Source organism: Natator depressus, chromosome 4 (assembly GCF_965152275.1).
Source record: "Natator depressus isolate rNatDep1 chromosome 4, rNatDep2.hap1, whole genome shotgun sequence".
Taxonomy (NCBI): Eukaryota; Metazoa; Chordata; order Testudines; family Cheloniidae; genus Natator; species Natator depressus.
In genome coordinates, this window is record NC_134237.1 from 12,499,461 (window position 1) to 12,525,022 (window position 25,562).

Below are 25,562 nucleotides of genomic sequence, written 5' to 3' on the forward strand. Positions count from 1 at the left end.
ATCCTCCAAGGTGCTGAGCCCTCTGTCCCTGATTCAACAAAATGTTTGAAACACATGCTTAAGTTTGAGCACTTACTTGTTGGGAGCAGGTTTCTCACCACCTTGCAGGATTGAATCGTTGGTGGTTTGATTTTTTTGGGACCTCCCTTTCTTCAGTTTTTGTGAGAAGCATTAAAGTGCACTTCTGCTCTGAAAAGTCAGTTTATTCATCCCCTTTACTCATGGTCCATTTAATAATAAAGGAGGGAACTTTTCTAAGCAGACTTGGCATGTCTACACTAGAGGCTGCGCTAAAGGAGCAGCACTTAATGTGCTGCAGTGTGCACCAATTTGTAATGTTCCATTTCACACAAGTGCATTTGTTTGAATAAAGGAAGTATTGGTGCCGTCTTTGTATACTCATCGATGAAAAGTCCAAGTAGGTGACTGGAAACTTGGAGGTACATCCCCTAGGGTGATATAGGTATCTAGATAGATTTATTTTATGTCCAGCCTGAGTTGGCAGTGGGACATCCAGAATGAGATGTCAGAGAGAGAATCAGATGTGCAAGGGTGAGGTGGAGAGGTGGCTATCTCTATATTGAACACGGTGGTGGTGATAGCCGGGAGAGTGTAACCCACAATAGGAGAGTGTTGGACTTTGTCAACCTCTTATGTGGACTAACCATTATAGGGAAATAGTCTACTACAGCTGTTAATGAAAGGAGTTACTCCTTTAGCGCAACCTCATGCTTGTAGCATTTTAGGTCCTGGTGTTAAATCCTGCTCAGGGTCAGTTACAAGAGAAGATGTTGCCTAGGGAGAAGAGACTGGAACATTTCAGCATTACTGTGGAGGAGATGACAATGAAGTTGGAGTTGGAGAAGGAGAACTGGGATAAGTCACAGCAATCAGGGAGGAGATGGAACTCAAGAGGAATGTATGATCAAGTGTGTCAAAGGCAATGGATAGGTTGAGGAAGGATGTCCTTACATTTGGCCAGAAACAGGTTAATGGTGGCCTTGGAAGGGGAGATTTTTGTGGGATGAAAGCTACCCTACATGCAAGCAAGGAGCGAACTGGAGAGGAGAATATCAAGGCCAACACATTCTAAATTTGTAATGTGCATTCAATGTTAACCTATGTACAACCATTGAAATTACATTTGTTTGGAAATTGGGCGCCTGCAAGTGGTTGACGCTGCAATACAGTTTCCCTTATAACTCTGTGTTCCAATACAGTCTTAAAGGTCTTTCTTGAGGTGAAATTTTCCATGTTTGGTCTCAGCCCAGGTGTGATTATTTTTAAGGTTTATTTTAAATGGGGAAAATTTAAGCAATTTTGGGGTCATAAAAGAGTTGCATGAAAGTACCCTGTTCCCACTGTAAAGATTCTAACTAGTTTTTTTTTTTTAAGAGGGCTAAAATGAAAGTGGATGACATTTCAAACTTTAAATTTGGATTGAGAATAGGTGCCTGGACTTTGTTTTGGGGGACAGGGAGAATCATGAGTTATTGTAGATTGTACACTGAGCATGCACAGTGGAAGGTTTCCTTAAGTATCTAGGGATATGTCTATGCTACAAACTTTTCCTGGTGCAAGCTACGTTGGCAAAAGCCAGTGCAGTTAGTATATCACTTGTGTGCATGCATATTCATAACAAGTGCTTGTTTTGTTGAGTGAAGTGCACCATGGGTAGGTATCCCAGTGTGCAACTGAACACCTTCCCTTGCACTGTGTTTTGGAAAGTTTTGGCAATGCATTGTGGGGCAGAAATGAGTAGCACAGGGATGATTGGGACTGTGGAGTCCAGTTCCCATCATGCAGTTTTCTCCAACCCAGAAGCCCATCACTAGCCCATAATTTTCACACCCATTTTGAAAAGCCAAAGGCCCTGTGCAGGACTTGTCGCTGTCCACCATCTCTGACAGAATCATGGAACCTGCACAGCTCTGCGCTATTGCCATGAGCGTTGCAAGTACAGCACAAATCATCCTCCAGTATTTGAAGAGCCACAAGAAGAGCCATGGGGAACTCGCTGATTTCCTGGAGGGCAGATTGTTGTGGGACACAGTGAGACCCAATTCAGGGTTTTTGGTGGCATTCATGGAGCAGCTGCAAATGGTGGAGAGCCTCTTCTGAGCCCAAGAAACAAGCACTGACTGGTGAGATTGCATCATAATGCAGCCCTGGGATGACAAGCAGTAGATTACTAGACAACCACTGTGGGGTCCATTGTGATACAAGTGTGCAGGTCAGTAATCGTCTACTGCTATGCAGGACTGTGCCGCTCTGCAATATGCTGGACATAATGGATATATTTGCAGCAGTGGAGTTCCTGAACTGTGGTGGAGTGATAGACAGCACGCATATCCCTATTTTGGCACCAGACCACCTTGCCACATAGTACATCAGCAAAAAGGGCTACTTTTCTACGGTTATGCAAAGCTGGTGGACCACTAGGGATGCTTCACCAACATGAATGTGGGTTGGTCAGAGAAGGTGTATTATGCTCACCTCTTTAAGAACCCGGGACTGTCCAGACAGCTACAAGCAGGGACCTTCTTTCCCAACCAGTGGATTACAGGTGGTGATGTTGAAATGCCAATATATATCCTGGGGGACACAGCCTACCCCAGCTCATAAAACTGTACACCGACAGCACCAAGGAAAGAGTCAACTACCAGCTCAGCAAGTTCAAAATGACAGCTGAATGTGCTTTTGGTAGATTGAAGGGACACTGATGTTTACTCATCAGATTGGATCTCAGTGAGAAAAACATCCCAGTGGTTATAACTGCCTGATGTGTCCTGCATAATATCTGTGAAGCAAAGGGGGGGAAATTGCAGCCAGAAGGGAGGGCAGAGGTGGAGCAGCTGTCTGCTGAGTTTGAACAGCCAGACACAAGACTATTAGAAGAGCTCAGTGCATAGCACTATGTCTGTCTGATGGAGTCTTTGAAAGAGCACTTTGACTCTGAGCCACAGTAATGCATTATGGTGTACTGTGCTGTACCTGGGCATGCAGTTTGGGGCCTGTTAGGAATTGTGTGGTGCTCGCTGCACATCTACGAATATAACACTGACAGTGCACCTTTTAATGTTGTGGCGTTTCCTGTAAATTTTTAATTATTTCTCTGTATTCGTCATTGAACTTACAGGTTGTGTCAGCATCGATTGGGGAACTAATAAAGATTAATTATTTTCCAAACAAAAGAGTTTTATTGAGTAATGAAAACACCTCAGAAAAAAAAATCTGTACAAGTTAATAAATACATTAAAACCTTAATAAATGTAGGACAGAGTGTAAAGAAGAGGAAGGAACATTCATGTCCATTTTAGCTATACGTACACTGACCTGTGAGAGCCACGGTTGATGTATGTGAAGCTGTGGTTGTCCTTACTGTCCCTCAGGGTAGAGCGGTAGGGGTAGGGATGTGGCCCCGATGCCATGTGGGGTGGTTAGGGGGGGATGTAGGGAGGGGCGATACTGCAGTTTTCCATGCACTGCAAAGGGAGGCAAGTCTGGGATTATTGAACCTGTAGGTACTCAAGAGTCTTCAGCATCTGTGTTTGCTGCTGGAAAAGCCTCATTATGCCCTGGTGCATCTCCCTTCCTCTCCTTTTCATGCTGGGACTCCTGGACCTTCCTTCTGTCCGCTTTCCGTCTCCATACAGTCAGCAATATTCATCCTCCAGGCCTGCTGTTCACGGTCTGATGCAGCAGCGGCTTGCAGGATCTCACTGAACATGGCACCCCAAGTCATCTCCTTGTCTGGCTCAGATGATATGCAGATGTGGAAGGGGAGCCCATCACGGTTGCAACAGCTACAGCTACAGATAAAACAGGTACTATTGTCGGTATAGTCACAATGGAAATCTGAAGTTAAAATTCATAACTCCCTTCCATTGCTCCCCAGAGGTTTTAAACAAGACTTTTTCTTATTGACTCTTCTGCTTCACAGTGATTGTTCATGGTGCCACTCACAGCACCAGCCACAGTGACTATGGCCTGCCATGGGTGAGGGAAATTAGGAGGAATTGCTCAGTTGCATGAAACCATATGGGAGTATAGGGCAATGGCGCTGGATACTGGCACCAATTTCCTCAGTCGGTGGTGATTTTACAAGATATCTCACTCCTGAGGGTAACAAAGGCACAGAGAAGACAGCTGCTGCTGGCATCCCAAAGCCGCTTAGGCCCATACGCTGCTAGCCTGTGTATTGTATTGGTTCCTGCCAGATTTATTGCTGACTGGTGTGGGAAAGTGTCCTGTTTCAGAGGAAGAAGTAAAGCTGCCATCCTAGAAACTTTCAGAAGATTGCAGAGTACCTCCATGGAAGTTTCATCAAGATCTTTCTGGAGGATTCAAGGGACATCCATCCGTACATAAACAAACAGGTCCATGTGGCCTCCCCTGCCTAACTCTCTAGAGAGAAATGAAAACCAGATAACAACTCTACCTCTCTTTGTTGTACCTCTTCTAGTAGGAATAAATTAATGAGAAGTCAGTAGTTGTGTCCTGCTAAGTTGATGGAAATAAATGTACACACTTAACTTGAGATTCCTCCCTCTGCACTGGGGTCATCCGTGCTTGACTGCAGGGACTGACTGAACTGTGTTGAAGTCTCAAACAGGTCCTGGCTTGAAGCATAGCAGGACCCCGCAGTCGCATGTCCCTCCTTCTCCACCACCTCCTCGTCCTTCTTATTCATACCAGGGACCTGTGGCTCAGGATCCTTGGAGGTATCCACTGTGGTGTATGGGGTGGTGGGGTCTCCACTAAGTATGGCAGGCAGCTCTTTTTAAAAACAGCGGCAGGTCTGTGGCTTGGCACCAGATTGGTTGTTGGCCTCCCTGGCCTTCTGATATACTTGCTGCAGCTGCAGTTCCTTCACTTTCACTCAGCACTGCTGCTGATCCCTGCTGTACCCCTTCTCCTGCATCCCCCATGCAATCTGCTTATTCATGTGGATGTCTGTGGCTGGTCTGTAGCTGTCCTTGCACAGCCTCTTCTCCCCCCAGGCCCAGGAGATTCAGTATCTCCTGCCTACTCCAGGCCAGTGTGTCTGGAGCATGTAGCCAGCATGGTCAGCTGGGCAGCTGTGCACTACAGTGGAGAGCTGCTAGAGACGTGCTCACCAAGCTGGACAACTCCGGAAGAGGCGTTTCAAAAAGGCTCAGTTTTAAAGAGGGAGGTGGGCTTCCGTGGTGACCCCCTGGGTAGTGGAGTTAACAGTTGTGACCAGAGTGGTCAGAGACAGGCACTGTGGGAGAGCTGCTGGAGGACTGTTCGGGTCAACACAGGTAACACAGTGTCTATGCTCGCAGTGCATGGACTGCAGTACATAACCATGGCTCAGTGCTGCTCAGGGGCGTGGTGTTGCTGTGTTGGCATAACAGGGCTCTTTCATTGGTGGGAGACAAATTGTAGACATGCATACAACTAGATCAACGCAAGGTGGCTTATGTCAGCCTACATTTCTAATGCGGACCAGGCGTAGGTGTGCATTTGTTGAGTGAATGAACTTAGTCTGCTGGTCAAGCCAGTGGTACTTGTGAGCTGCAAATGCTTATTGCTTCTAGTCTCTTCCCCCCCCTTTTATCTTTATTTTATCTTTAAAATAAAATAATGCAAAAAACTAGAGTTGATCTCACAACCTTAATGCTGCATTAAGTACTCAAAAGACCGGAGATTGCAAAATGTAAAGTTGCTTCAGCAATGTTAACTCAGCCACATTGCACACAAAGGATCTGATCCAAAGTTTATTTAAGTCAGTAGCAGGCTTTCCACTGACATCATTAGGCTTTGGATCAGACCCATATATCCTTTTCTATTGCTTTCCCCCTTGTTAATGTATGCCATAAAAAAAACTATGCAGGATGTGCACTGTGGCTGATATTTCATCCTGTCCATGCCTCACAACGGAGGATGGAATCATCCAAAGATCATAAATATATTTGGAGGTTACTGGTAAAGAAATCACACATTTTGTTTCCTTTTTAAAGTGTTTCTGACTGACTTAATTGGAGGACATATTTTATAGTTACCTATTACAGGAAAGTGCCTCTTTAAATATGCTTTTTTTGTTAATTATTTACTAATGGGTTAATTAGTGCAAACTACATAGCTTCAAATAGTTCCAGAATATTTCGCTCTTCTTTAAATTCCCATGTTTTCAAAGAAGAAATTAGCAGAAGCAGTTGACTCTTGACAAAATATATCCATGTGGGGTGAAAAATAATATCCACACAGTGAATTTAAGGTACGTCCCTGGGGGTACAAATTCAGGAAACCTATAATCAATTTTTCACTTACTGGAGCTCTATTCTGGTGGGGGCAGGCAGAGGGAAATGTGCTGCAGCAAAGCATCCTTCTTTGCTTTTATTTTTCTTTCAATAAATCAGCCAGTGTTCGGTGTGGCTCCAAAAAGTTTTCGTCTTTGGATTAAAAAAGCGAGCAGCAGGTAGTGGTGACGCAGGTTCTGCACAGTCACTGAACTGAACACACCTTAAACTAACAGAGGGTGAAAGGTGGTAGTGTTTTGAGCTGAATCTGTGTTTTTAGACGAGGCAGCACCTTTTCTATAAAAGCACATTTATACCAACTCCTTAAGAAGTTTAGACTGGAGGGCTGTCTCCAGAAACTGGCCCCCCCCCTTCTGCCAAGTCCCATATGTTTGTCTTGGCAGGACTGCAGTGTCTGCTTGGCTGGCGCTGGGATATTAAATTGATGGAACACAGAGCTCTTGATGCTTTTCATTGGGGCTTCTATTTAGTTAGAGGCAGGGTAGAGTTCTGTCAGCCACCTGCAATTGTCCAATGGAGAGAAAAGGGAGAAATAAGAGGAAAAAGTCCTGAAAGCATTTTCAGTTTCATAAATGATGGTCGAGGGAAGCACTTTTTGGGAAGTAGCGACATTTTTGTTAAAAGGTTGGACCCATCTACATTATTGTGGCATCTGTTCGCCTGTATTCTGGCTCCACCCAATGTCTGCAGAAGGTGAAATAAATGACTGCAGTGGGTGTAACTAAGTTCAAACAATCCGGTTTTGTAGTTCTGTCTTGTCGTCGTACATTGGGAATGAGGATACGTAAAATGTGCTGTTCCAAAATATACGTCTGTTGTACAAAGTAAAGCTGTATTCAGAACGCTTCTGTACAACAAAGTTTTGCAGCTACCTAGTTCCAGCCATCCCTTCAAAGATCTCAAAGCACTTTGCATACTTCAGTATGAGATTACAATCTCCATTATCATCATGCCAGTTTTACAGGAACTCAGGTTGGAGAGTGGGGTAGTTAAGTGGTTTGCAGAGGTGAGAATAGTTACCAGATTTCCCAACTCTCAGGCTTATGCTGTAAAATTCATGCAATATATATATAATCTTCATCTCTATTTCATTTGTAAGGCAGGTGAAGTGGTCTGATAGTATCAACATTTATTACCATATAGGGAAATCAGAATGTTGGGGGTCAGGTTTGGTTCCTCACTTCTCGTTTGGCAGAAAGTGAGTGTGCTGTGCAGGCTTTAGGAGTGCCTTCCTTTGCCATCTGATGACCCTTATGACCAAAACTGTGCTATGGATACTCTCCAGAGAGAACCACGACAAGCCCCCCTCAGCGAAAACAGCAAGAACTTGTAAGGGGGGGGGGCAGATAGAGGGACTTGGAAGACCCTCTGGAAGAAAATCTCTTAAAACCATATACGACAGTTATTGCAAGCTTAAATACCACATCATGCTTTGTCCCAGGAAATGCTGTCACTTGCACACAGCCAGCTACAGTATGCTGCTTCTCTTCTTCCCGGTCTGAAAAGCAAATGGGTCAGAAAACTCAGCAACCAAACCTCAAAATCCTCTGGGGTCTATTTGCCTCCACTGTCTTGGTCAGAGAATCTTGCCTTGGGGATCAGTCATCTCACAAGCAGGGGAAAAAGTTGGCTAACAAATGGTCTGAGTCATAGTACATTCCTCGCAGGGGACAGAGCTTCCTTCTCTGTGTTCCAAGTTCTGATGTCAAGATGGGGGAGCACTCTTCCACAGATCTGTTTGCCATCTCTTTGAATGTCAAGCCATGCTGGCCTGTCTCTAATTGCTGATTTCTCAGGCAACTCACAGATGGTTTTGCAATCTGATGGAACTGTGGTTCCCTGACCCCTCACCTTCAAAGATTCCAACCACCAGCCCTCTTGTCATGTCTCGTTATGTTCTGATAGACTCAGCTTTCCACGGACAGGCACTGGAGCCACCCTAAGTTCATCAGTGTGATCTCACAGAGGCAGTTAATTGTTAATCTTATAGCATAAAGATTTTTCATGTAAATTTACCAACAGTCATTCAGTCAAAATGTCAGGGATTTCCGTTAGAGTATGTTCATTAGAGGCAGGCGGAGAGAGAAAAAGAGAGGAAAAGGACCTTCATGTAAAAATTTCAAAGCATTGAAGTCCCATTTTCAAAAGAGGTTTAAGAACACAAGTTTCATTGAATGTTTCATTGGACTTAGACTCCTTAGTCGCTTCAGTGCTGTTGGAAACTTTAACGCAGAAATTTTTCCTTAATAGCCATTGTCTTAACTTGGAGGCTTTCTCCAAATGCTGTCCTCTGGCGTGAACCAGGAGATTGCTTTATCCAATTTCTCTCCACCTGTCTCCGGTGAATGAGGGTCTGTAGTATTCCTTGGATACCTGACAAATCCTAAAACTGTAGTTGGAGAGGTCCAAGGACTTTGGTCCTGTGAGGAGTTGGGCCTGGGAAGTTAGGGCCCCACATTTAAGCTTCTTGAAGGCTTGTTGGTAGAACGTACCCCCTCTCTTCTGATCCTGCACTTTGACCTCATATATAATGCGCTCTATTTATGTAACTTTCCTGACTAATTCTAGTCCCTTTTGTATTATTCCTTTGAATCTGTTTTTAGTGCATCAATTAAAAAAAAAAATCTCTTCCATTTTAAGGTTAGTTTTTGGGGACTGAGCACCCTTCATTTTTATTTGAATTTTAGAGTTTCATTAGCTGCTCATCATTTCATATTTCAGTTCTTCATACTAAAAGCACTGTGTCTGGTGCCCCAAAATTACCTCTTTGGATTACAGGGTGTCTCATTTTCAGTGCATCCAGAAGAGGACCTATCAACTTTGCTCTGCAGATCTGTTTATGAGAAACCCTATATGTTAAATAGAGGTTCTCTTGAGAGATGTGGGGGCATACTATACATTTACCTTGAAACCGAATCCTCTGCATTCACATCCACCAGCACAGAGTCAGTATAAAGGTAGCGTACATATTAGATGATAGGGACATCTTAAAAATGTGCTCCATTCCATGGAAGTAACAAGAGACGTCCGGGACCGTGTCTTTCCATTTATTGTATATTCCCTCACACAATGGATCTGTGCTCTTATAGAGGCATCTGGGTGCAACCAAATGGTGGTAATGTCCCAGTGAGTTTGTAGTCTAAGAGTGTGAGCTGGTATTGTATAGCGCAACACAAAGATAACAAGCATGAAGTATTGTGTAGTCTATACGCACACTTTTTTTAGGAGCATGTCTGGGTTTGGCATTCCAGACATATAAGGCAATATGCAACAGGTCCAAAGTCTGGCATGGGAAGGAGACTATTCTTTTTGACAAATCTTCAGGAGCATAGGAAGCAGGAGGGCTGGTAGGCAGTGATGAGAGCCGAAATACAGGCTTGGGTGTAATACCTTGATGGCAAGGAATCATATTTTTGTTGTTTTATAGAGAAAAGCAATGAAGGGATTTAGGAAAAAGAAGAGACCGTGTATGACCGGGAGGTAGCACCATCTTGGCTGCAGAGCTGACCTTAGCCCTTATGTCTTTGCAGCTGACCCCAAGGCATGCCATATGTGTTGGGGACCTGGCATGTCATAATGTATACATGTTGTATTTCTGGTTTGTATATAAACATTCCTTTTATTTCTGAGCCAGCTTTGGAGAATGGTAACTGAAGGCTATTAGTTGTTAACATCTCAGTTCCATAGAACATGATACTGAGGATTGTTTTAAATTTCAAAGTATGCTTCTATACAGTAATATAGGAACAAGGTCCGTTTTAAGAACACAATTGACATGCAGCTTCCTTGGGCTTTACCACTGGTTTTGGAACAGGTTCATTAAAACCCACAAGAGTGCAGATGACTCCAAGATTCCAGGAAAATGTTAAGTTGGTTTTTCAAAAAACAAAACAGTTGAAGACTGGCATTGTTAGGGATCCAAATAGCTGTTATCTGGATTACTTTTGCTTGTAGTGGTATTTTTACTGTAGGTACATATTTAGTAGGTCTGTCAAGTGATGAAAAAAATTAATTGCAATATTAAAAAAATTAATCACCATCAATTGCACTGTTAATATAATACTATTTAAATATTTTTGGATGTTTTCTATATTTTCAAATGTATTGATTACAACACAGAATATAAAGTGTACGATGCTCACTTTATATTTATTTTTGATTAAAAGTATTTGCACTGTAAAAATACCAAAAGAAATAGTATTTTACAATTCACCTAATACAAGTACTGTAGTGCAATCTCTCTATCATGAAAGTTGAACTTACAAGTGTAGAATTATGTACCAAAAAAAATCTGCATTCAAAAACAAAACAATGTAAAATTTTAGAGCCTGCAAGTCCAGTCAGTCCTACTTCTTGTTCAGCCAATCGCTCAGGCAGACAAGTTTGTTTATGTTTGCAGGAGATAATGCTGCCTGCTTCTTGTTTACAATGTCACCTAAAAGTGAGAACAGGCATTCTCATGGCACTGTTATAGCTGGCATCGCAAGATATTTACGTACCAGATGCTCTAAAGATTCATATGTCCCTTCATGCTTCAACCACCATTCCAGGGGACATGCATCCATGTTGATGATGTGTTCTGCTCGATAACAATCCAAAGTATGGCTGACCAACGCATGTTCATTTTCATTATCTGAGTCAGATGCTACCAGCAGAAGGTTGATTTTCTTTATTGGTTGTTCGGGTTCTGTAGTTTCTGCATCGGAGTGTTGCTCTTTTAAGACTTCTGAAAGCGTGCTCCACACCTCATCCCTCTCAGATTTTGGAAGGCACTTCAGATTCTTAAACCTTGGGTCGAGTGCTGTAGCTATCGTTAGAAATTTCACATTGGTACCTTGAGTTTTGTGAAATCTGCAGTGAAAGTGTTCTTAAAATGAACAACATGTGCTGGGTCGTCATCCGAGACTACTATAACATGAAATATATGGCAGAATGTGGGTAAAACAGAGCAGGGGACAGACAATTCTCCCCCAAGGAGTTCAGTGACAAATTTAATGCATTTTTTTTTTTGTAATGAGTGTCATCAGCATGGAAGCATGTCTTCTGGAATGGTGGCTGAAGCATGAAGGGGCTTACGAATGTTTAGCATATCTGGCACGTAAATACCTTGCAATGCCAGCTACAGAAGTGCCATGCAAATGCCTATTCTCACTTTATGGTGCCATTGTAAATAAAAAGAGGGCAGCGTTATCTCCTGTATGTGTAAGCAAGCTTGTTTGTCTTAGCGATTGGCTGAACAAGAAGTAGGACTGAGTGGACTTGTAGGCTCTGAAATTTTACATTGTTTTGTTTTTGAGTGCAGTTGTGTAAGAAAAAAACCCTGCATTTCTAAGTTGCACTTTCACGACAAAGAGATTTCACTACAGTACTTGTATTAGGTTAAATAAAAAATACTATTTATTTTGTTTATAATTTTACAGTGCAAATATTTGCAATAAAAAATAGTATAAACTTTGATTTCAATTACAACACAGAATACAATATCTATGAAAATGTAGGGAAAAAATTCCAAAATATGTAATAAATTTCCATTGGTATTCTATTGTTTAACAAGTGTGATTAAAACTGATTAATCTTGTTTTTAATTTTTTTGAGTTAATCATGTGAGTTAACTGCAGTTAATCGACAGCCCTAATATTTAGCTGTTTTCACTGAAGATAATTTTTAACATCATGCACCCATTTCAGAGGAGAAAAGAGTTGCAGAAAGTAGTTTCTTATTACATGATACATTAAATACAATTCTGGAGCACTCCAGTTGTCAGTATGCTGTCAGTGACATAAAATTGATGTGCATAGGAAATGTCAGTGCAGAATTCAGTGGCACATCAGCGCCATGCATAGCGCTGGTGCTCAGATTTGATCCTTCCTATAGCCTTTTTTAGTGCAGTGTTTGCTAAGGCAGCAGACTCTGCATTCATGGAATAGAGTTCAAGCAGTGGTGAGATGCAGTTTAATTCACAAATAACATGTTGTTATAGAAAAGTATCTTGTCCATTTAAAGCCAAATAGAGACACAAAAGGCTTTTCTCATCTATAGTAAACAAAAAAGAAACGGACAACCCCCCCAAAACAACACTGCCCTCAGCCGAACTGATGATGAAAATCCTGCTTTATTTTTACCAACTGCTTATCAGACAAGGCTTACTTCAACCTTCATGGGTGATGAGAAAGCAAAAAACCACTTCTGATTCTCCTCTAGCCTCCATCTCTCTGTCTTGTGTCCCAGTTCTTTGCCGTTTATATCTTGCACCTCTTAAGAATTAGCTGCCTTTCCTCAGTACTGCTCAGTAGCTCTCCTACAAACAACATCTATTGACGTAACCATCCTGGGCAACAGGGTTGATTGGCTGTTCATGGAGGAAGAGGAGGATTAATACTCTCTTAGGAAAAGCCTGTGTGAGACCCAGTCACATAGTGCAGCTCTGACTTGGAGGAGCTCTTACTCACATGAACCCTCCTCTTGCCTTTGGTAGCACTGCTCACTGTTTCATTAGAAATAGGTGATGTGGGAGGCAGGCAGACTTGAAGTAAATAGATCTTTAGTGAGCCTGCATGGAGGCCATTGTTACATGCCGAGAGGCCTGTTTTTGTCCATTGGTGCCCAGTCTGCAATGCTGAGCTCCTGGTATCACACCAAACTTGGTCTCTCCTGAATCTTGACTTTCGCCAGTCTTACTCCGCATACTACTCACCTGTGTGATTAATGATTGAACATTTGGACACCATGATTCTTCTCTGGATTTAGCTTATTACACGTAGAGTGATGATGCTGGAAGGGCCAACTCACTGATCCAAACATATGCTCACCATTAAACATTCAACCCTTACAAACAGTTTCTACACTGTTAGCTGAAATAAACAACTTTTATCTCATGGACACATTATGGACACTTCAAACCAGCCTGCCTCCACTTCTCCTTTTTCCTGTTCTAAGACTAGGGAAAACCGAGTATCATAGATACCGTTGGCAAATCTTGGCTTTATAATGGCAGCCCCTATAAGTGTGGAAGCTAGCTACGTGAGCTGTTCTGCTCTCTGGCTGTCCTTACTGTCAGAGGCTGGAGTGTGGGCTTTTCTAAAAGTTCAAAGAGAATTATGCTCCCGCCTGTCTTTGTAATCAAGGGAAGTTGAACATCAGACTTCCGCAAATGCTTTTGATAGTTCCACCCAGAAAGTTCCCCTAATATTCAAGTTAAGCATATCAGTATTTAATCTTCAGTCCATATCTCCTTGTTTTACTGCTCCAAGACAATGGTCCTTTCCTCTCTTACATTAATATCCTTTGCATATTTATATAGAATTATGTTCCCCCTTAAATGCTGTTGATTTTTGCTAAATAAATGTAATTGCTTAGTGTAACTTTCCTTGTTAGGTTATTTTCTCTAGTCTTTATATCATTTTGGATTTTCTTCTTGTTTTTTTATTCTCTCAATGTCTTCTTGAGGTTAAAATGCGCATAATATTGCGGGTTTGACTTTACCAGCAATATTATGTAGTAGTAGAACATTTGCTCCTAGCCTGAGAGAGATCCCTCTGCATGCTATACATACCAGAGCAAAACTGACCACCTTCCTAGTGGCCTTTTACTTTGAACTCAGGACCTGGTTCTGCTCCCATTTCAGTCAATTGGGAGTTTTGCTTTCAGTTTTTATTCCTTCGTTACCTCTGGATTATAGAAACGTAGAAATACAGATCTGGAAGGGACCTCAAGAGGTCATCTAAACCAGTTCCATGCGCTGTGGCAGGACCAAGTAAACCTAGACCATCCCTGATAGGTGTTTGTTCAGCCTGTTCTTAAAAACCTCTAAGGATGGGGATTCCACAGCCCCACCCCGTGCAAGCCTATTCCAGATCTTAACTACCCTTGGAGTTAGGTTAGATATTTCAAAAACTTTCTAAATCTCCTTCTAAATCTGAAAATTAAGCCCATTACTTCTTGTTCTACTTTCAGTGGACATGGAGAAACATTGATCACTGTCCTCTTTATAACAGCCCTTAACATACATGAAGGCTGTTATGAAGACCCCCTCAAGCTTCTTGACTCAAGACTACACATGCCCAGCTGAGTTTGGGTTGAGGTGTGATGGAAGAGCTGCATGGGGAAGTGTTGGTGCATAGATCTATTTTGCATTATCTACCGAGGTTTATAGAACACCCGTCGCTGTTCTATCTGAGTGCCTCACAATCATTAATGACAGGTTTCAGAGCGGTAGCCATGTTAGTCTGTATCAGCAAAAGCAATGAGAAGTCCTTGTGGCACCTTAGAGACTAACAAATTTATTTGGGCCTAAGTTTATGAGGCATTCCTCATTGTTTTTACAATCATTAATGAGTTTTATACTTGTGGCAGCCCTTGAGGTAGGGTATGGCTGTTTCCATTTTACAGATGGGGAACTGAGGCACACAAGAGTAACTGGTTTGGACATGGTTGTATGGTAAGCATGTAGGAAAGCCGAGAATTGAACCCAGACCTCCAGTCTCAGTCCAATATGAAACCGCGCAGGTAATGGACTGATATTTATTTCCAGGCCTTACTCTCACAAAGTTGGTAAGGGTTATAAAGCTTCCTCATTTTGCGGTAATAGTTTTGTTGTGGTTTTGTTTGTCTATTTTAGATACTATAGAAAATAGTAATAATAAGCAGGTAAACTTACTAGAACCACAATCTTTAAACTAAACATTTGCATTAATTTGGCAGAATCATTGTACACATTAAGATGTTGTTTAATTTACAAGCAAAGTAGTAAAATTAACAATGGTTCAGGGCTTCAGACTATACTTTCCTGTATTTCCTTATAAATGTTTTTGTGGAGAACTTTTTCCACTACATACTACTTCATTGAAACTCCACTGCACTCTTTTTTTTCCTTCAAATGAGCCTTTTACAAAAGGTGTTGTAAGCACCTGCTTGCTTTTCTCCACTGGCTAGGGGTTTGTGAAATGTTCTGTGCTGGAATGCAGAGTTTTCAGTGGCGATCAGCTGAAAATGTAATGGCTGTATAAGGGTGGACCATATAAACCCAACCTCCTCCCTCTCCATGTGCTTGGAAAATTGCAAGCTCTTTTTATTGATCCTTTTTTGGAAAAGGTTCCTCAGGAACAAAAGCTGGATTCTGTATTTGCACTGACAGTAGACTGGAAAAATGTAGCTAAAATACCAAGGTTGATGGTCTATATATGATTTCCACTAGAAGAGAGATCTTGTGTATTTACAAATTCACCTTATGGTATTCTTTAGTTGTAAATACCATTTACACCCAACACCCTATAGTTAACTGGAAACCTTAGTACAGTAGTTGAGCTTCATATATAGCACGTTAGTCTATGTAAAACTGGCTGAACCATAAGATCTGGATTAGAGAGAAGTGCAACAATTCAGAAAAATGTAGATATTTCTGAAGATGTGTGGGGATGATCAGTTCCCATCCAAGTAAAATTCCTATTGTAAAAGAATCAAGAGGAGAGAGAGAGAGAGTACTGAGTAAACAGGTTCTGCAAATTATTTATATAGCTGTGAATTCTCCGTTCTTATCCGTGGACATTCTGCTTCAGCAGCCCTAATTTCCTCTTTGTTGTGTGGGTTTTTAAGTGTCACTTGCTAAAGCATCTCAAACCATTAATATTTAAGAATCGTTGGGTACCAAAACAAAATTCCCCTCTTCTTCACTCATACTCTACATCTGTTAAACTCCCTTTATTTCTATGGCGCATGGACAATAAAATGCTTGAAATGGCCCAGTTTTATGGGTGTTAAAAATTCCAGGCACCCAACCTTAATGCTTTGCAGGTAATTTAGCTCCACCAGATATTGTGGACTAGCTCCTCAGCTGTGCCAGAGGTCTGTTCGTGGCATGTGAAGATGGAGGGAAGGTCTGAGCTGTTTTGAAAATCTAACCAGAGGTGTCATGGTAGCAGCTGCTGGATGCCGAGCAGCTTTGAAACCCTGGCCTCTCATTTAGGTCCCTTAGGAGATGTTACTCTTTTTTGAAAATCTGGCTAATTGTAGATGGTAAACACTTGGAAATCTAGCTCTGAGCCAAAAAAAATCGGGTCTGTTTCTTTCACAAGTGTGGCACCGCTGATTTCAGTGAAATTACAGCAGTGTCAGTGAGAGAAGATTGTCTCTCTTTACCGTAACTTAACATCTATTTAATGTAATAGCATTACTGAATATCACTTAGTCTCATCTACGACGGTTAGTTACATTCATTCCAGATTAAGGGTTTGATTCTATTCTCACTTACACCAGCATAGATCAGGGTTAACTCTACTGAAGTCCAGTGTAGTTTCCACTAGTATAAAGCTGGTCAAAGTCAGAGGAGAATCAGGCCCCAGATCTATATGAATAAGCATAGGTCAGTATAAGACCTGAAGGAAATAATCAGGTTCACATGTAATTGTCTAGTCCATGCAAGTGACAGTTGCTGCTTAAAATCCCATCAGCTCCTGTTTTCATCAGCCAGCATATCAGGGAGAGGGAAACATGGGGACCACGTCCTACTTCAAGCAGTTCTGGCATGGAGGGGAGTCTGTTTTTTGTGGAGTTCTGTAACTACCGCTTGCATGGTTGGGAATCCATTCTGTCTGTGAGGCTGGCTGATCATGGCATGCCTTAGTTCAGGGGTTCTCAGACATTTGTACTGGTGACTCCTTTCACACAGCAAGCCTCTGAGTGCACCTCCCCCCCCCAATACATTAAAAACACTTTTTTATATACAATATTTAACACCATTATAAATGTTGAAGGCAAAGCGGGGTTTGGGGTGGAGCCTGACAGCTCATGACCCCCTATGTAATAACCTCCCGACCCCCAGTTTGAGAACCCCTGCCTTAGTTAGAAAAGGGAGTATGAAGAGGGGAGAAGATCAGGAATTAGTGCAGACCGTAAACTGTACAGTACATCAGAATAACAGAACTCTTAGCCCTCCTCTTTTGCATTGCAGTTTCGAAGGTTGAAATTCCTCATGGAACTTTGCCAATATTTTAATAATTTAATTTTCCTTAATAGACAAAAGTGGATCTTTTGGATTTTTGATTCTTTGGCTGTACCATAATGCAGTTTACATGCACATACAGGTTGTAGGATACTGGTAGTCTTTGGGGGGGTATATCTTAAAGGGATAGGTGGAGAATGACATGTGAGTAACAGGTATACAAATGGATCAGCCCCACTTCTCTGTATGCAATATCTTCCCATTTGTACCAACATGGTGAGACTCAGGGCAGTGCAGGGCCAGCTGCAAAGCACACAAGTGTCCCAAAGGTACAAGCAAAAAATCAGTTTCAAGCTACAATAGAGGCAGAAAGATCAGACTAGAAAGGTAAATCAATAAGGAAATGCAGAAGATAGACATAGGTGCTTGATAGCATAGAATATATAAAAAGAAACCACACATCAGAGCTTGTTGTGATCAGTGCTTAGGACACTACTCTACAGTACCCATCTGAATTTTTTCCTGGGATGGACGGATGGCTAATGTGTGAGCGTACACCCATGTTGCCTAAAACGTGCTTTTTTTTTTTTGGCTTTGCCATGTGCTCTTTGGCTTTGCACTGCTCCTTGCACTGAACTTCTATGCCTTTTGCCCCACAGTGGAATCTCAACCAGATGTGTTAGTGCAAATGGTCTTTGTATGCTTGGACCCCCTCCCCCCCCCCATAACTAGCTTGTTACCTTACCACAGAATAGAGCCTAATGTGTTTTCCCAGGTCTGCATTTTGGTTTTGTATATGGTGACCAGATAACCCATTGGTCGTCGACTGCCCTGATTTTGTGCGGGGTAACTTGGGTGACCACACTGAAACACTCCCTTTTTAATCCTGGTTTCCATATAATCTGCTCATCTCCAACCCAGCAGCCGCACCTCATCTTTGCTTGAAGCAATCCCATGACCTCCTCCCAAGTTCCTCCACAGTGGCTAGGCAGCAAGATGACGTTAGGATATGTACTCTTTGATACCATGTCTCTCAATCCCTGTTTCTGGTAATACAGCCTGAAATTTGTAGAGACACAGAGAATTTCCCTGAGAGAATTTGGTAAATGAATTAATATTTTTTAATTCCCGTTACAAAAACAGTAAATCCTGGATTCTGCCACCCCAGAGCTGGACTGTCTAGTCCTGCCTGGCTCCCTGCTTTCCTGAGGGAAGGTTGGCTTGAGTGACCCCACCTGGACTGGACCGTGAGGGTGAAACTGTGTTTTGCCCGCAGAGAAGGCTGAGTTCTGCAGTAGGAGACTCTGTATTGGGGAGGAAGCAGGGGACAGACATTTCCTTAGGCCTTTGACTTTTTCGGCCCCAGCTTCTGCAGTGCCTTGGAGTAAAATCCCCTAAAAGGCAAATGCAGTAACATGACTGGGAATGAGGCAGACAGATTGTTCAGATGAACTGTTAGAAGCTGGAGGGAAAACACTATAGTTTCTCTCAGAAAAGGCTCTGCCACAGAGAGGTCTGATTGAGCCTGACTTCTATTGTGGAGCCCCATCAGAGCTGTTGGGAACTTCAGAGGTGGGACATTTGCCGTGCTGCCATTGATGACCGGGCTGCTTTTGTCCCCAAAGCTGCGAGTGATCCGAAGTACCATTATAATGGATTGGTGGGCCTTAGCACGATGCAGAACACTTGTGGGCAGATACAAGCCCTTTTGTGTGCGGGCACCAGGTGTGTTACAACAAGCAGGGCAGAGGCTTGCAGTCCCAGAATTCTCTAGTGTCAAGGTGGCTGAAGGGCTTTGGCATGGGAGGGGTCTGCCTCCACTTTTAAAAAAATGAATTTAAAACACTTGAAAATGCTGGAGAATGAAGCCCTTTGTTCATCCACGGAATAAGTGCAGCAGCAGCAGTATATAAGCTTCTCCAATGGGTTCCATCAGTGTACCTCAAACCTTCTCTGGAATGATCACCCTTCCCGGGCGAGTGGCTGGCTATTCAGTTCTTAGCCTCTCTGCCGAGGTCGCCAGCAAGGGTGCTGGTTGCAAAGATGTTTTTTGATGTGAAACTGGATTGAGCCTCTGACCTCATTTCTCGTAGGTAATTAGATGGTAATGGCTTTTGGTTACTACTGACCCAGGATGGATGTGAAACTGATTCAGAGCTGAAAGGCTCTGTATCCCATTACTAATACTGTGACACAATCACGGTCTGACACAGTATCAAGTTATAAAAACAGGATACTGAACCTGTTAAGCGAGGAATGCATACAAGTCTTACCAGGTTCTGTGTTTATTGCCACCCATTCCAGTTGTTCAGTGACTTTGTAATTCAATATTAACTGTTAGATCAGGAACACATCCATAGGATGCCATTAAATGCCAGGAAATGTTGTTGTTAAAAAGGTAACATTCTCATTGATTGCATTACTAACTCTAAATCAAGGACGCTGCATTAACTATTTGTGTGCAATCCAGATGTATGTCTAGGCAAGAACACTGTTATGCATCTTTTATGGAAAATCTGGTGTGTACTGCAGTTTGTGCCTGATGATGATGCAGTCAGAGTAGAATATGCTTTCTAAATTGAGCTACTGTTCTGCTTTGCCAGGTATGTTTGCATGGCAAGTCATCCTGAACCGATGCCATTTTTGTTTCTGTGTTTATACTGTTTCAATTTGCATTTCATAATATCAACTCAGATTAATTTTGCATGCTTACATGAAATTGGACGCTTGCTTTGGGTACTCTTTGCTTTAGAGTAATAGTTTTTTTGTTTTTTTTAAATGAACATTTCCCCCCCCTTTAAATAGCAGAGTTACTGGGGTGGCAGAAGGTTAAGTGAAGAGGAGTGTTATTAGGTACAGTAACTGAGTTGGGGTTTTTTGTGGTAGGTCTGTCTTAAAAACATGGTTTATATTCTGTACATATTAAAAAAAAAGTTGAAATTTCATTTAATTCTTGCAACTTATTCTGGTATTCCTTGTACAAAAGGAATTTGTATGAATAATATAATTATGGGCTCCTTTCTTTTTTGTAGACTTAACACAGAAAAGAAGAAAGCACATATTAAAGCTGGGAAGGGAAGCCAGAGTTACCTTCTGGACTTCACACTCCCTTTGGACACAGCTACTTTCAAACTGTAGGCAAACAGCTTTGTAAAAAGTGGGTTATTTAAACAAAATCTGCGTGCCAGAATAAGGTTTTACACCAGTAACATAGCAACTGTAGGCACAAACTCACTTTTTGGCCAGAAAAATGGCAAGAAAATAAACCATTAACATGCAAAGGGACTTGTTCATTCCCAATCTAATAATGCTGGTTATCCACATGAAAGGGAAAAAACTGTGTGATGTTACTTGACTTACTCCAACCTAAAAATCACAATGATTACTGCCACTCATAATAAAAATAAAGGAAAAATGAAACAGCAGTATTTATAGTTACTTAAATTCCATAATATTTAAGAAATGTGTTAACCATAAAAATGAATAAATGATGGTAACAGATGATTTTATGATTTAAGTGAATTCAGTCAAACCGTTTCAAAACCCTCCTGAAAAAATGATGTAGGCAAAATCTGTGGTTTGGCTCCTGACCCTTAGGCACTGAAGTAAGTATTCTTCATGCAGTAAAGCATTTTGAAAACTAAAGCTATCTTTAAGAAGTAATAAAATCACAATGACTTTGTTGCTCAGTATGAATGCTATTGGAAATCATAGATATTTCAGGTAATTTTTTTGATGATTGTAATTGATATCCCCTTTCATTTCCTTTAGACATTTCTCTCTAATAATTTATAACGTAGGGTCCAATCCTGATACTACTGGACACAAGGGTTGCCAGTTTTGATTGGATGTATTCCTGGAGGTTTCATCACATGACCTCTTTAATTAAAGATTAATCTTTAATTCCTGGAGACTCCAGGACAATCCTGGAGGGTTGGTGACCTTAGACAGTACTTATTGCTGTTTAAAGGCAAACCCACTGATGTCAAGGTATAGCAGTGATAACCAAGTAGCAGATCCAGCATGCTACACATTCTTATGGATATAAGAATGCTACTTTTCAGTACACCTCCCATTCTTCAAATTCTAAGGAAAAAAGCTGTGGTAGGTGATAAAGTGTTCATGACACTTGGAGGGAATTTTTTTGATGACTTCTCAAATTTGTAACTTTTGCATTTTAAACCTTCACAGTTCATTTACATCTGACATATTGAGACTGAGTTGAAGTAATTTTTTCTATTTTGTACAGAAAACACATAGTGTAGTTATGATTCAGAATTGAAATGCAAAGCTTTGGTGTGTGTTGGAACTCAGTGATTTTGCAGACCTGCATGGGGACAGATGTGGAGGGGCTGCCTTTGAGCCTTCCCGATCCTGTGCCGCTCCAGCGGCTGAAGAGGCACCTGATGTAACTCCCTGAGGCTTGTCTAACTTAAAGCTTCCTGGGATCCAGAATCTTCAATGCATGTACCAGCCCTGACACGCTTCTCACACGAGGCCTTGTAAGCAGATCCCTGGTGGGACCTAGGGCTTTTGTAGCCTCTTGATGCTGTTCTGGCCCTTTTGCCCAGCTTGGACTAGGGGTTAGGCGCTCAGCCCAGATTATGAGTTCAGCTTCCAGCAGCTCCCATTCGATGCGCCAGGATCTTTTGAGTATCTGGACCCAGTTGTGGGTGTTGAGCCCTTTCGAAAGTCTGGCACTTAATCTCATCTTATTCCACACAGTATATGTACAGTGTGGTTACAGGCAGGGCCATAACTTTGAAATTCATGGCTTACATGCATTTAAATCCTCTGCTAGAATGTTACATTGAAAAACTCTTTTGCCCTGAATTTATTTGGTTTCTGAAAGGAGAGGAGAAGAAGGATAATGCATTGAAATAAATGCATGTTAGTCAGCGTGAGAGTTTGAAATGTCTTACTGGTGAAAGGCTTTGTCACACTATATTTCTTTTTCTAGGGGGGACCCGTACTCAGGTGTTAGCCTCAGACAAAGCTTATTTCTACCATTTTAGGAATGCCACCGTGCCTTTCCTCTTGCACTCTGATGTGACACTTGGTGATGTATAGCTTTGTGACTTTATGGTTGGATTACAGCAATGTTACACATTATATACTGGGTTACGCTTCATCCTAATCTGATATCTGGAGTTGATGAAGAAGGCTGCACCACGCTGACTGATTGGGAAATAATATAAGAGATTCTGCTCAGCTGCTTGTTTGCTTCTGTACTTATCTGTACATTTCTGTGCAAGCCTAGCGTTTGGGGCTTTACTTGTAGAGGGAAGCTCTCAGAAATGCAGCTAGAGGTTTGCCTGTCACCCACATACCAGCCCCAGCAGCTCCGAGAGATGCTCGACAAGCTGTGCAAAAAAGATTGTACTTGGGGCTGTATTCCCTGTATTCTTTTCCTAACCCTCTCATCCTGCCACCTGAACCCTGACTAGTCTGGAGCCTATCCCCCACAGCAAATGCAGCCCACATGGAGAGAGGCCTGGGCTGAGTTCAGTTGGGAGGGGAGATGGTGCTGCTGACGTGGCTGTCTTGCACTCTACCCCTCACTCCCCAAGGAAGCACTGTGATCCAGGGGCAGAGAACCCCCTCTGCACTTGGAAGGAGGGGTGCACGGCCTGCCCAATATTCCCACATTTGGATGTCTCTGTAACTCAGATACTTGGATGCAAAGTGACTAAATCATACCATAGGGGAGAGAATATTGAGCAACATTACAGAAAGATTGGTTGCATAATGATTGTTTCTAGTCCCCTTCTTGCCTGGTACATATGTTTGTATATAGGCGTTCATATTAAGCCTTTAAAAGTAGGTGGCAGATTGCTCAAAATAGAATATCCCTTTGTTTTTTTCACTGGTATCTCCAAATAGTCTGCACATGGCCAGTCACTCTGCCACACAGAATGCAGGCTGCTGCGCTCTGAGTTAAAGGAAGTTTGAAAGCTTTTTCTTTTTTTTTCCCCCTAAGAGGATTTTTTTAAGACGGTCTTCCCCTTGATTACACTGCTTAATTCTCTCTCCATTGCTTGCTGTGATTTACATTCAAGTTATCGGAAGATGACATTTTGCCGCATGATCATAAACCTGAGTCTCCTTTCACTCCTACCTGCCTGTTTTATGCTGATGTAACTTATTCCAGTGAGTTTAGTCCCAGTTAATACCCGTGTCAGTGAAAGTAGAGTTAACCTGTACATCTGTAAAGTCCAGTTCACAGCCCTCCCAAGAGAAAGGTGCAGAGAGAGGGGTTTGAATGACCTGTTAATCCACAGGGATCAATAATTAGAGGGTTGAGTGGCATGCAGTTGTTTAGGGGGAGTGCCCAGGTGACTGTAGTCCAGTAAAATTAAGGCCCAGTTCTGTAAGGTGTTGAGCACTTCCTGTGGGACGCTGAGCACAGACAAATTGAAGACACTTGGCACTGCATTCCTCAAGTCATAAATATCTGTATTAATAGCTAATTAAAATATCAGTTTTACTCATTACATACAAATGCTAGAATTCCTATAAAACTTGTGCCTTAGGCATGTATTTTGTTGGGGGTGTGTGTGTGTGTGTTTTACATATGTATGACTCCCATTAATGCCTATGAGAGCTAGTCTATGCACAGGTCAAAATGTTCTGTAGCTAGAAATATTCTGGGTCCTGTGTAAAGCCCAAATAAAAAAAAACCTAACTGATTTTATTTTACTGTGAAGTAATCTGCCTGTGTTACGGTCAGCTGCTGGCTGTTGTACTTTTCACACATCTTTTAAAATGTCAGTAGAAGCTTATCAATGTATCGAGTCAGGAAAATGGATTTTTGACGTACTTTGTGCTCTTCCTCTCCTCCCTCCTCACCAGGCTGGAATGATAAGAACTGATAAGGATGAATATTTCATTGAACCTTTGGAAAGAGGCAAACAAATGGAAGAAGAGAGAGGAAGAATTCACGTGGTCTACAGGAGATCAGCTGTAACACAAGATCCCGGCGACGTGCTCCTAGACTTCCATACGGAAGGTACAGCAGATGTCCATGGTTGCTTAGAAATCTATTCCAGATAGCTGTAGCTTCTTCCATTAGCCTTTGAAAAAGGCAATTTTGACTAAGATAGATGAAAAATAAAATAATGTGTCACTGAAATCTTTCCTTGGTTACATATACACAGTGTGCCCTGATGACAACAACAGGTGTTCGTGCATATCTGAGAGCAGAACTTGGCCATGAATTTTTTTTTTTTTTTAAGAAATGTTGCAAAATACTTTGCTCTTTAGAAGCCTGATCCTGCTCTCATTAAAGTCAATGGCAGAATTCCTGTTGACTTCAGTGGAAGCAACAATGAGCTCTACATAATTTGAGAAGTTGTTATTGTGGGATATTTCATGTGACTAGAAATGCTCACTCACATGAATTTAATATCACACACAGCTTACACAACTTTTGTTTAAACTTCTGGGGTTTTGTTTCTTTTCCCAGTAATAGCTATGTTGTACAAATGGCTGTGATTTTTAAACCCTTGTCTACTGAATGTGATTAATGCAATTTCAAAATAATTGGTTTGATAGGATACGTTTTGACATAGCCAAGAGTTGCCCTCAGTTTTCAAGCCAATGTGGTTGGTCCATCTGAAAATAATTATTGTGCAGTCTTGTCTGTTAGACTTTCTTTTCTCTTTAATTTTTTACAAATGTTTGAGGGCCCAAGACATAGAGGAGCAAATAGCAACTTTTCTTCAAATGAGGCTGGAAACGTTGAGGGGCAGCACAGGGTGGGAGATTTTAAAAAAGGCTTTTGTTTTTCAAATGCATCAGAGAAACAGCTTTTTGATATTCGTGAGCTGTCTAATCCAGGGCTTCTCAACCTGAGAACAGGTTTCAAGGGGTTGTGAACCTACTCTTTCTTTTCATGTTTAGAGGAAGGTGGGAGGGCCCAGACATTTTCCTGTTGTAAGTTGGGTGGTGGTACGGTATGGAAAGGATGAGACCTGCTGCTCTAAGCCACTGGTTGTTGAAATGTCTAGCAGTGGAATACATGTTCATGGGCCGAATGGGAGGGCCGTGGTGATCTCAAGCTGACCCCCTTGAAAACGTCAAGAGATTCTTATTTTCGTTTTGACACCACAGGTTTTCTTATTGAAGTGTAGGAAAATTTTTTCCCTCTTCAGTGCTCTAACTTTTCTCCCCACCATCTTTCAGTTTTCCACCCTCTGCCAATTGTCTGTGCACCCCTGCCCCAATAATAAGACATAAATCAGTGGTTGCAGTTAACCAAGCCTTGAGAGGTACTGTTTATGGAAATGGAAACACCAAGGTAGGTAAAATCTTTGGCAGGCAGAAAACAAACATTACTC

General features: G+C 41.9%; 1 protein-coding gene across 1 annotated transcript in view; it reads left to right on the top strand.

Annotated features, from left to right (window-relative positions):
* ADAMTS3 (ADAM metallopeptidase with thrombospondin type 1 motif 3) overlaps window positions 1–25,562 on the top strand; it is a 184,637-nt gene that overhangs the window by 41,371 nt on the left and 117,704 nt on the right. The window contains exon 4 of the mRNA XM_074950410.1: window positions 24,076–24,232. Coding sequence (XP_074806511.1) covers window positions 24,076–24,232 — 157 coding nt within the window. The remainder of the gene's footprint in view (window positions 1–24,075; window positions 24,233–25,562) is intronic.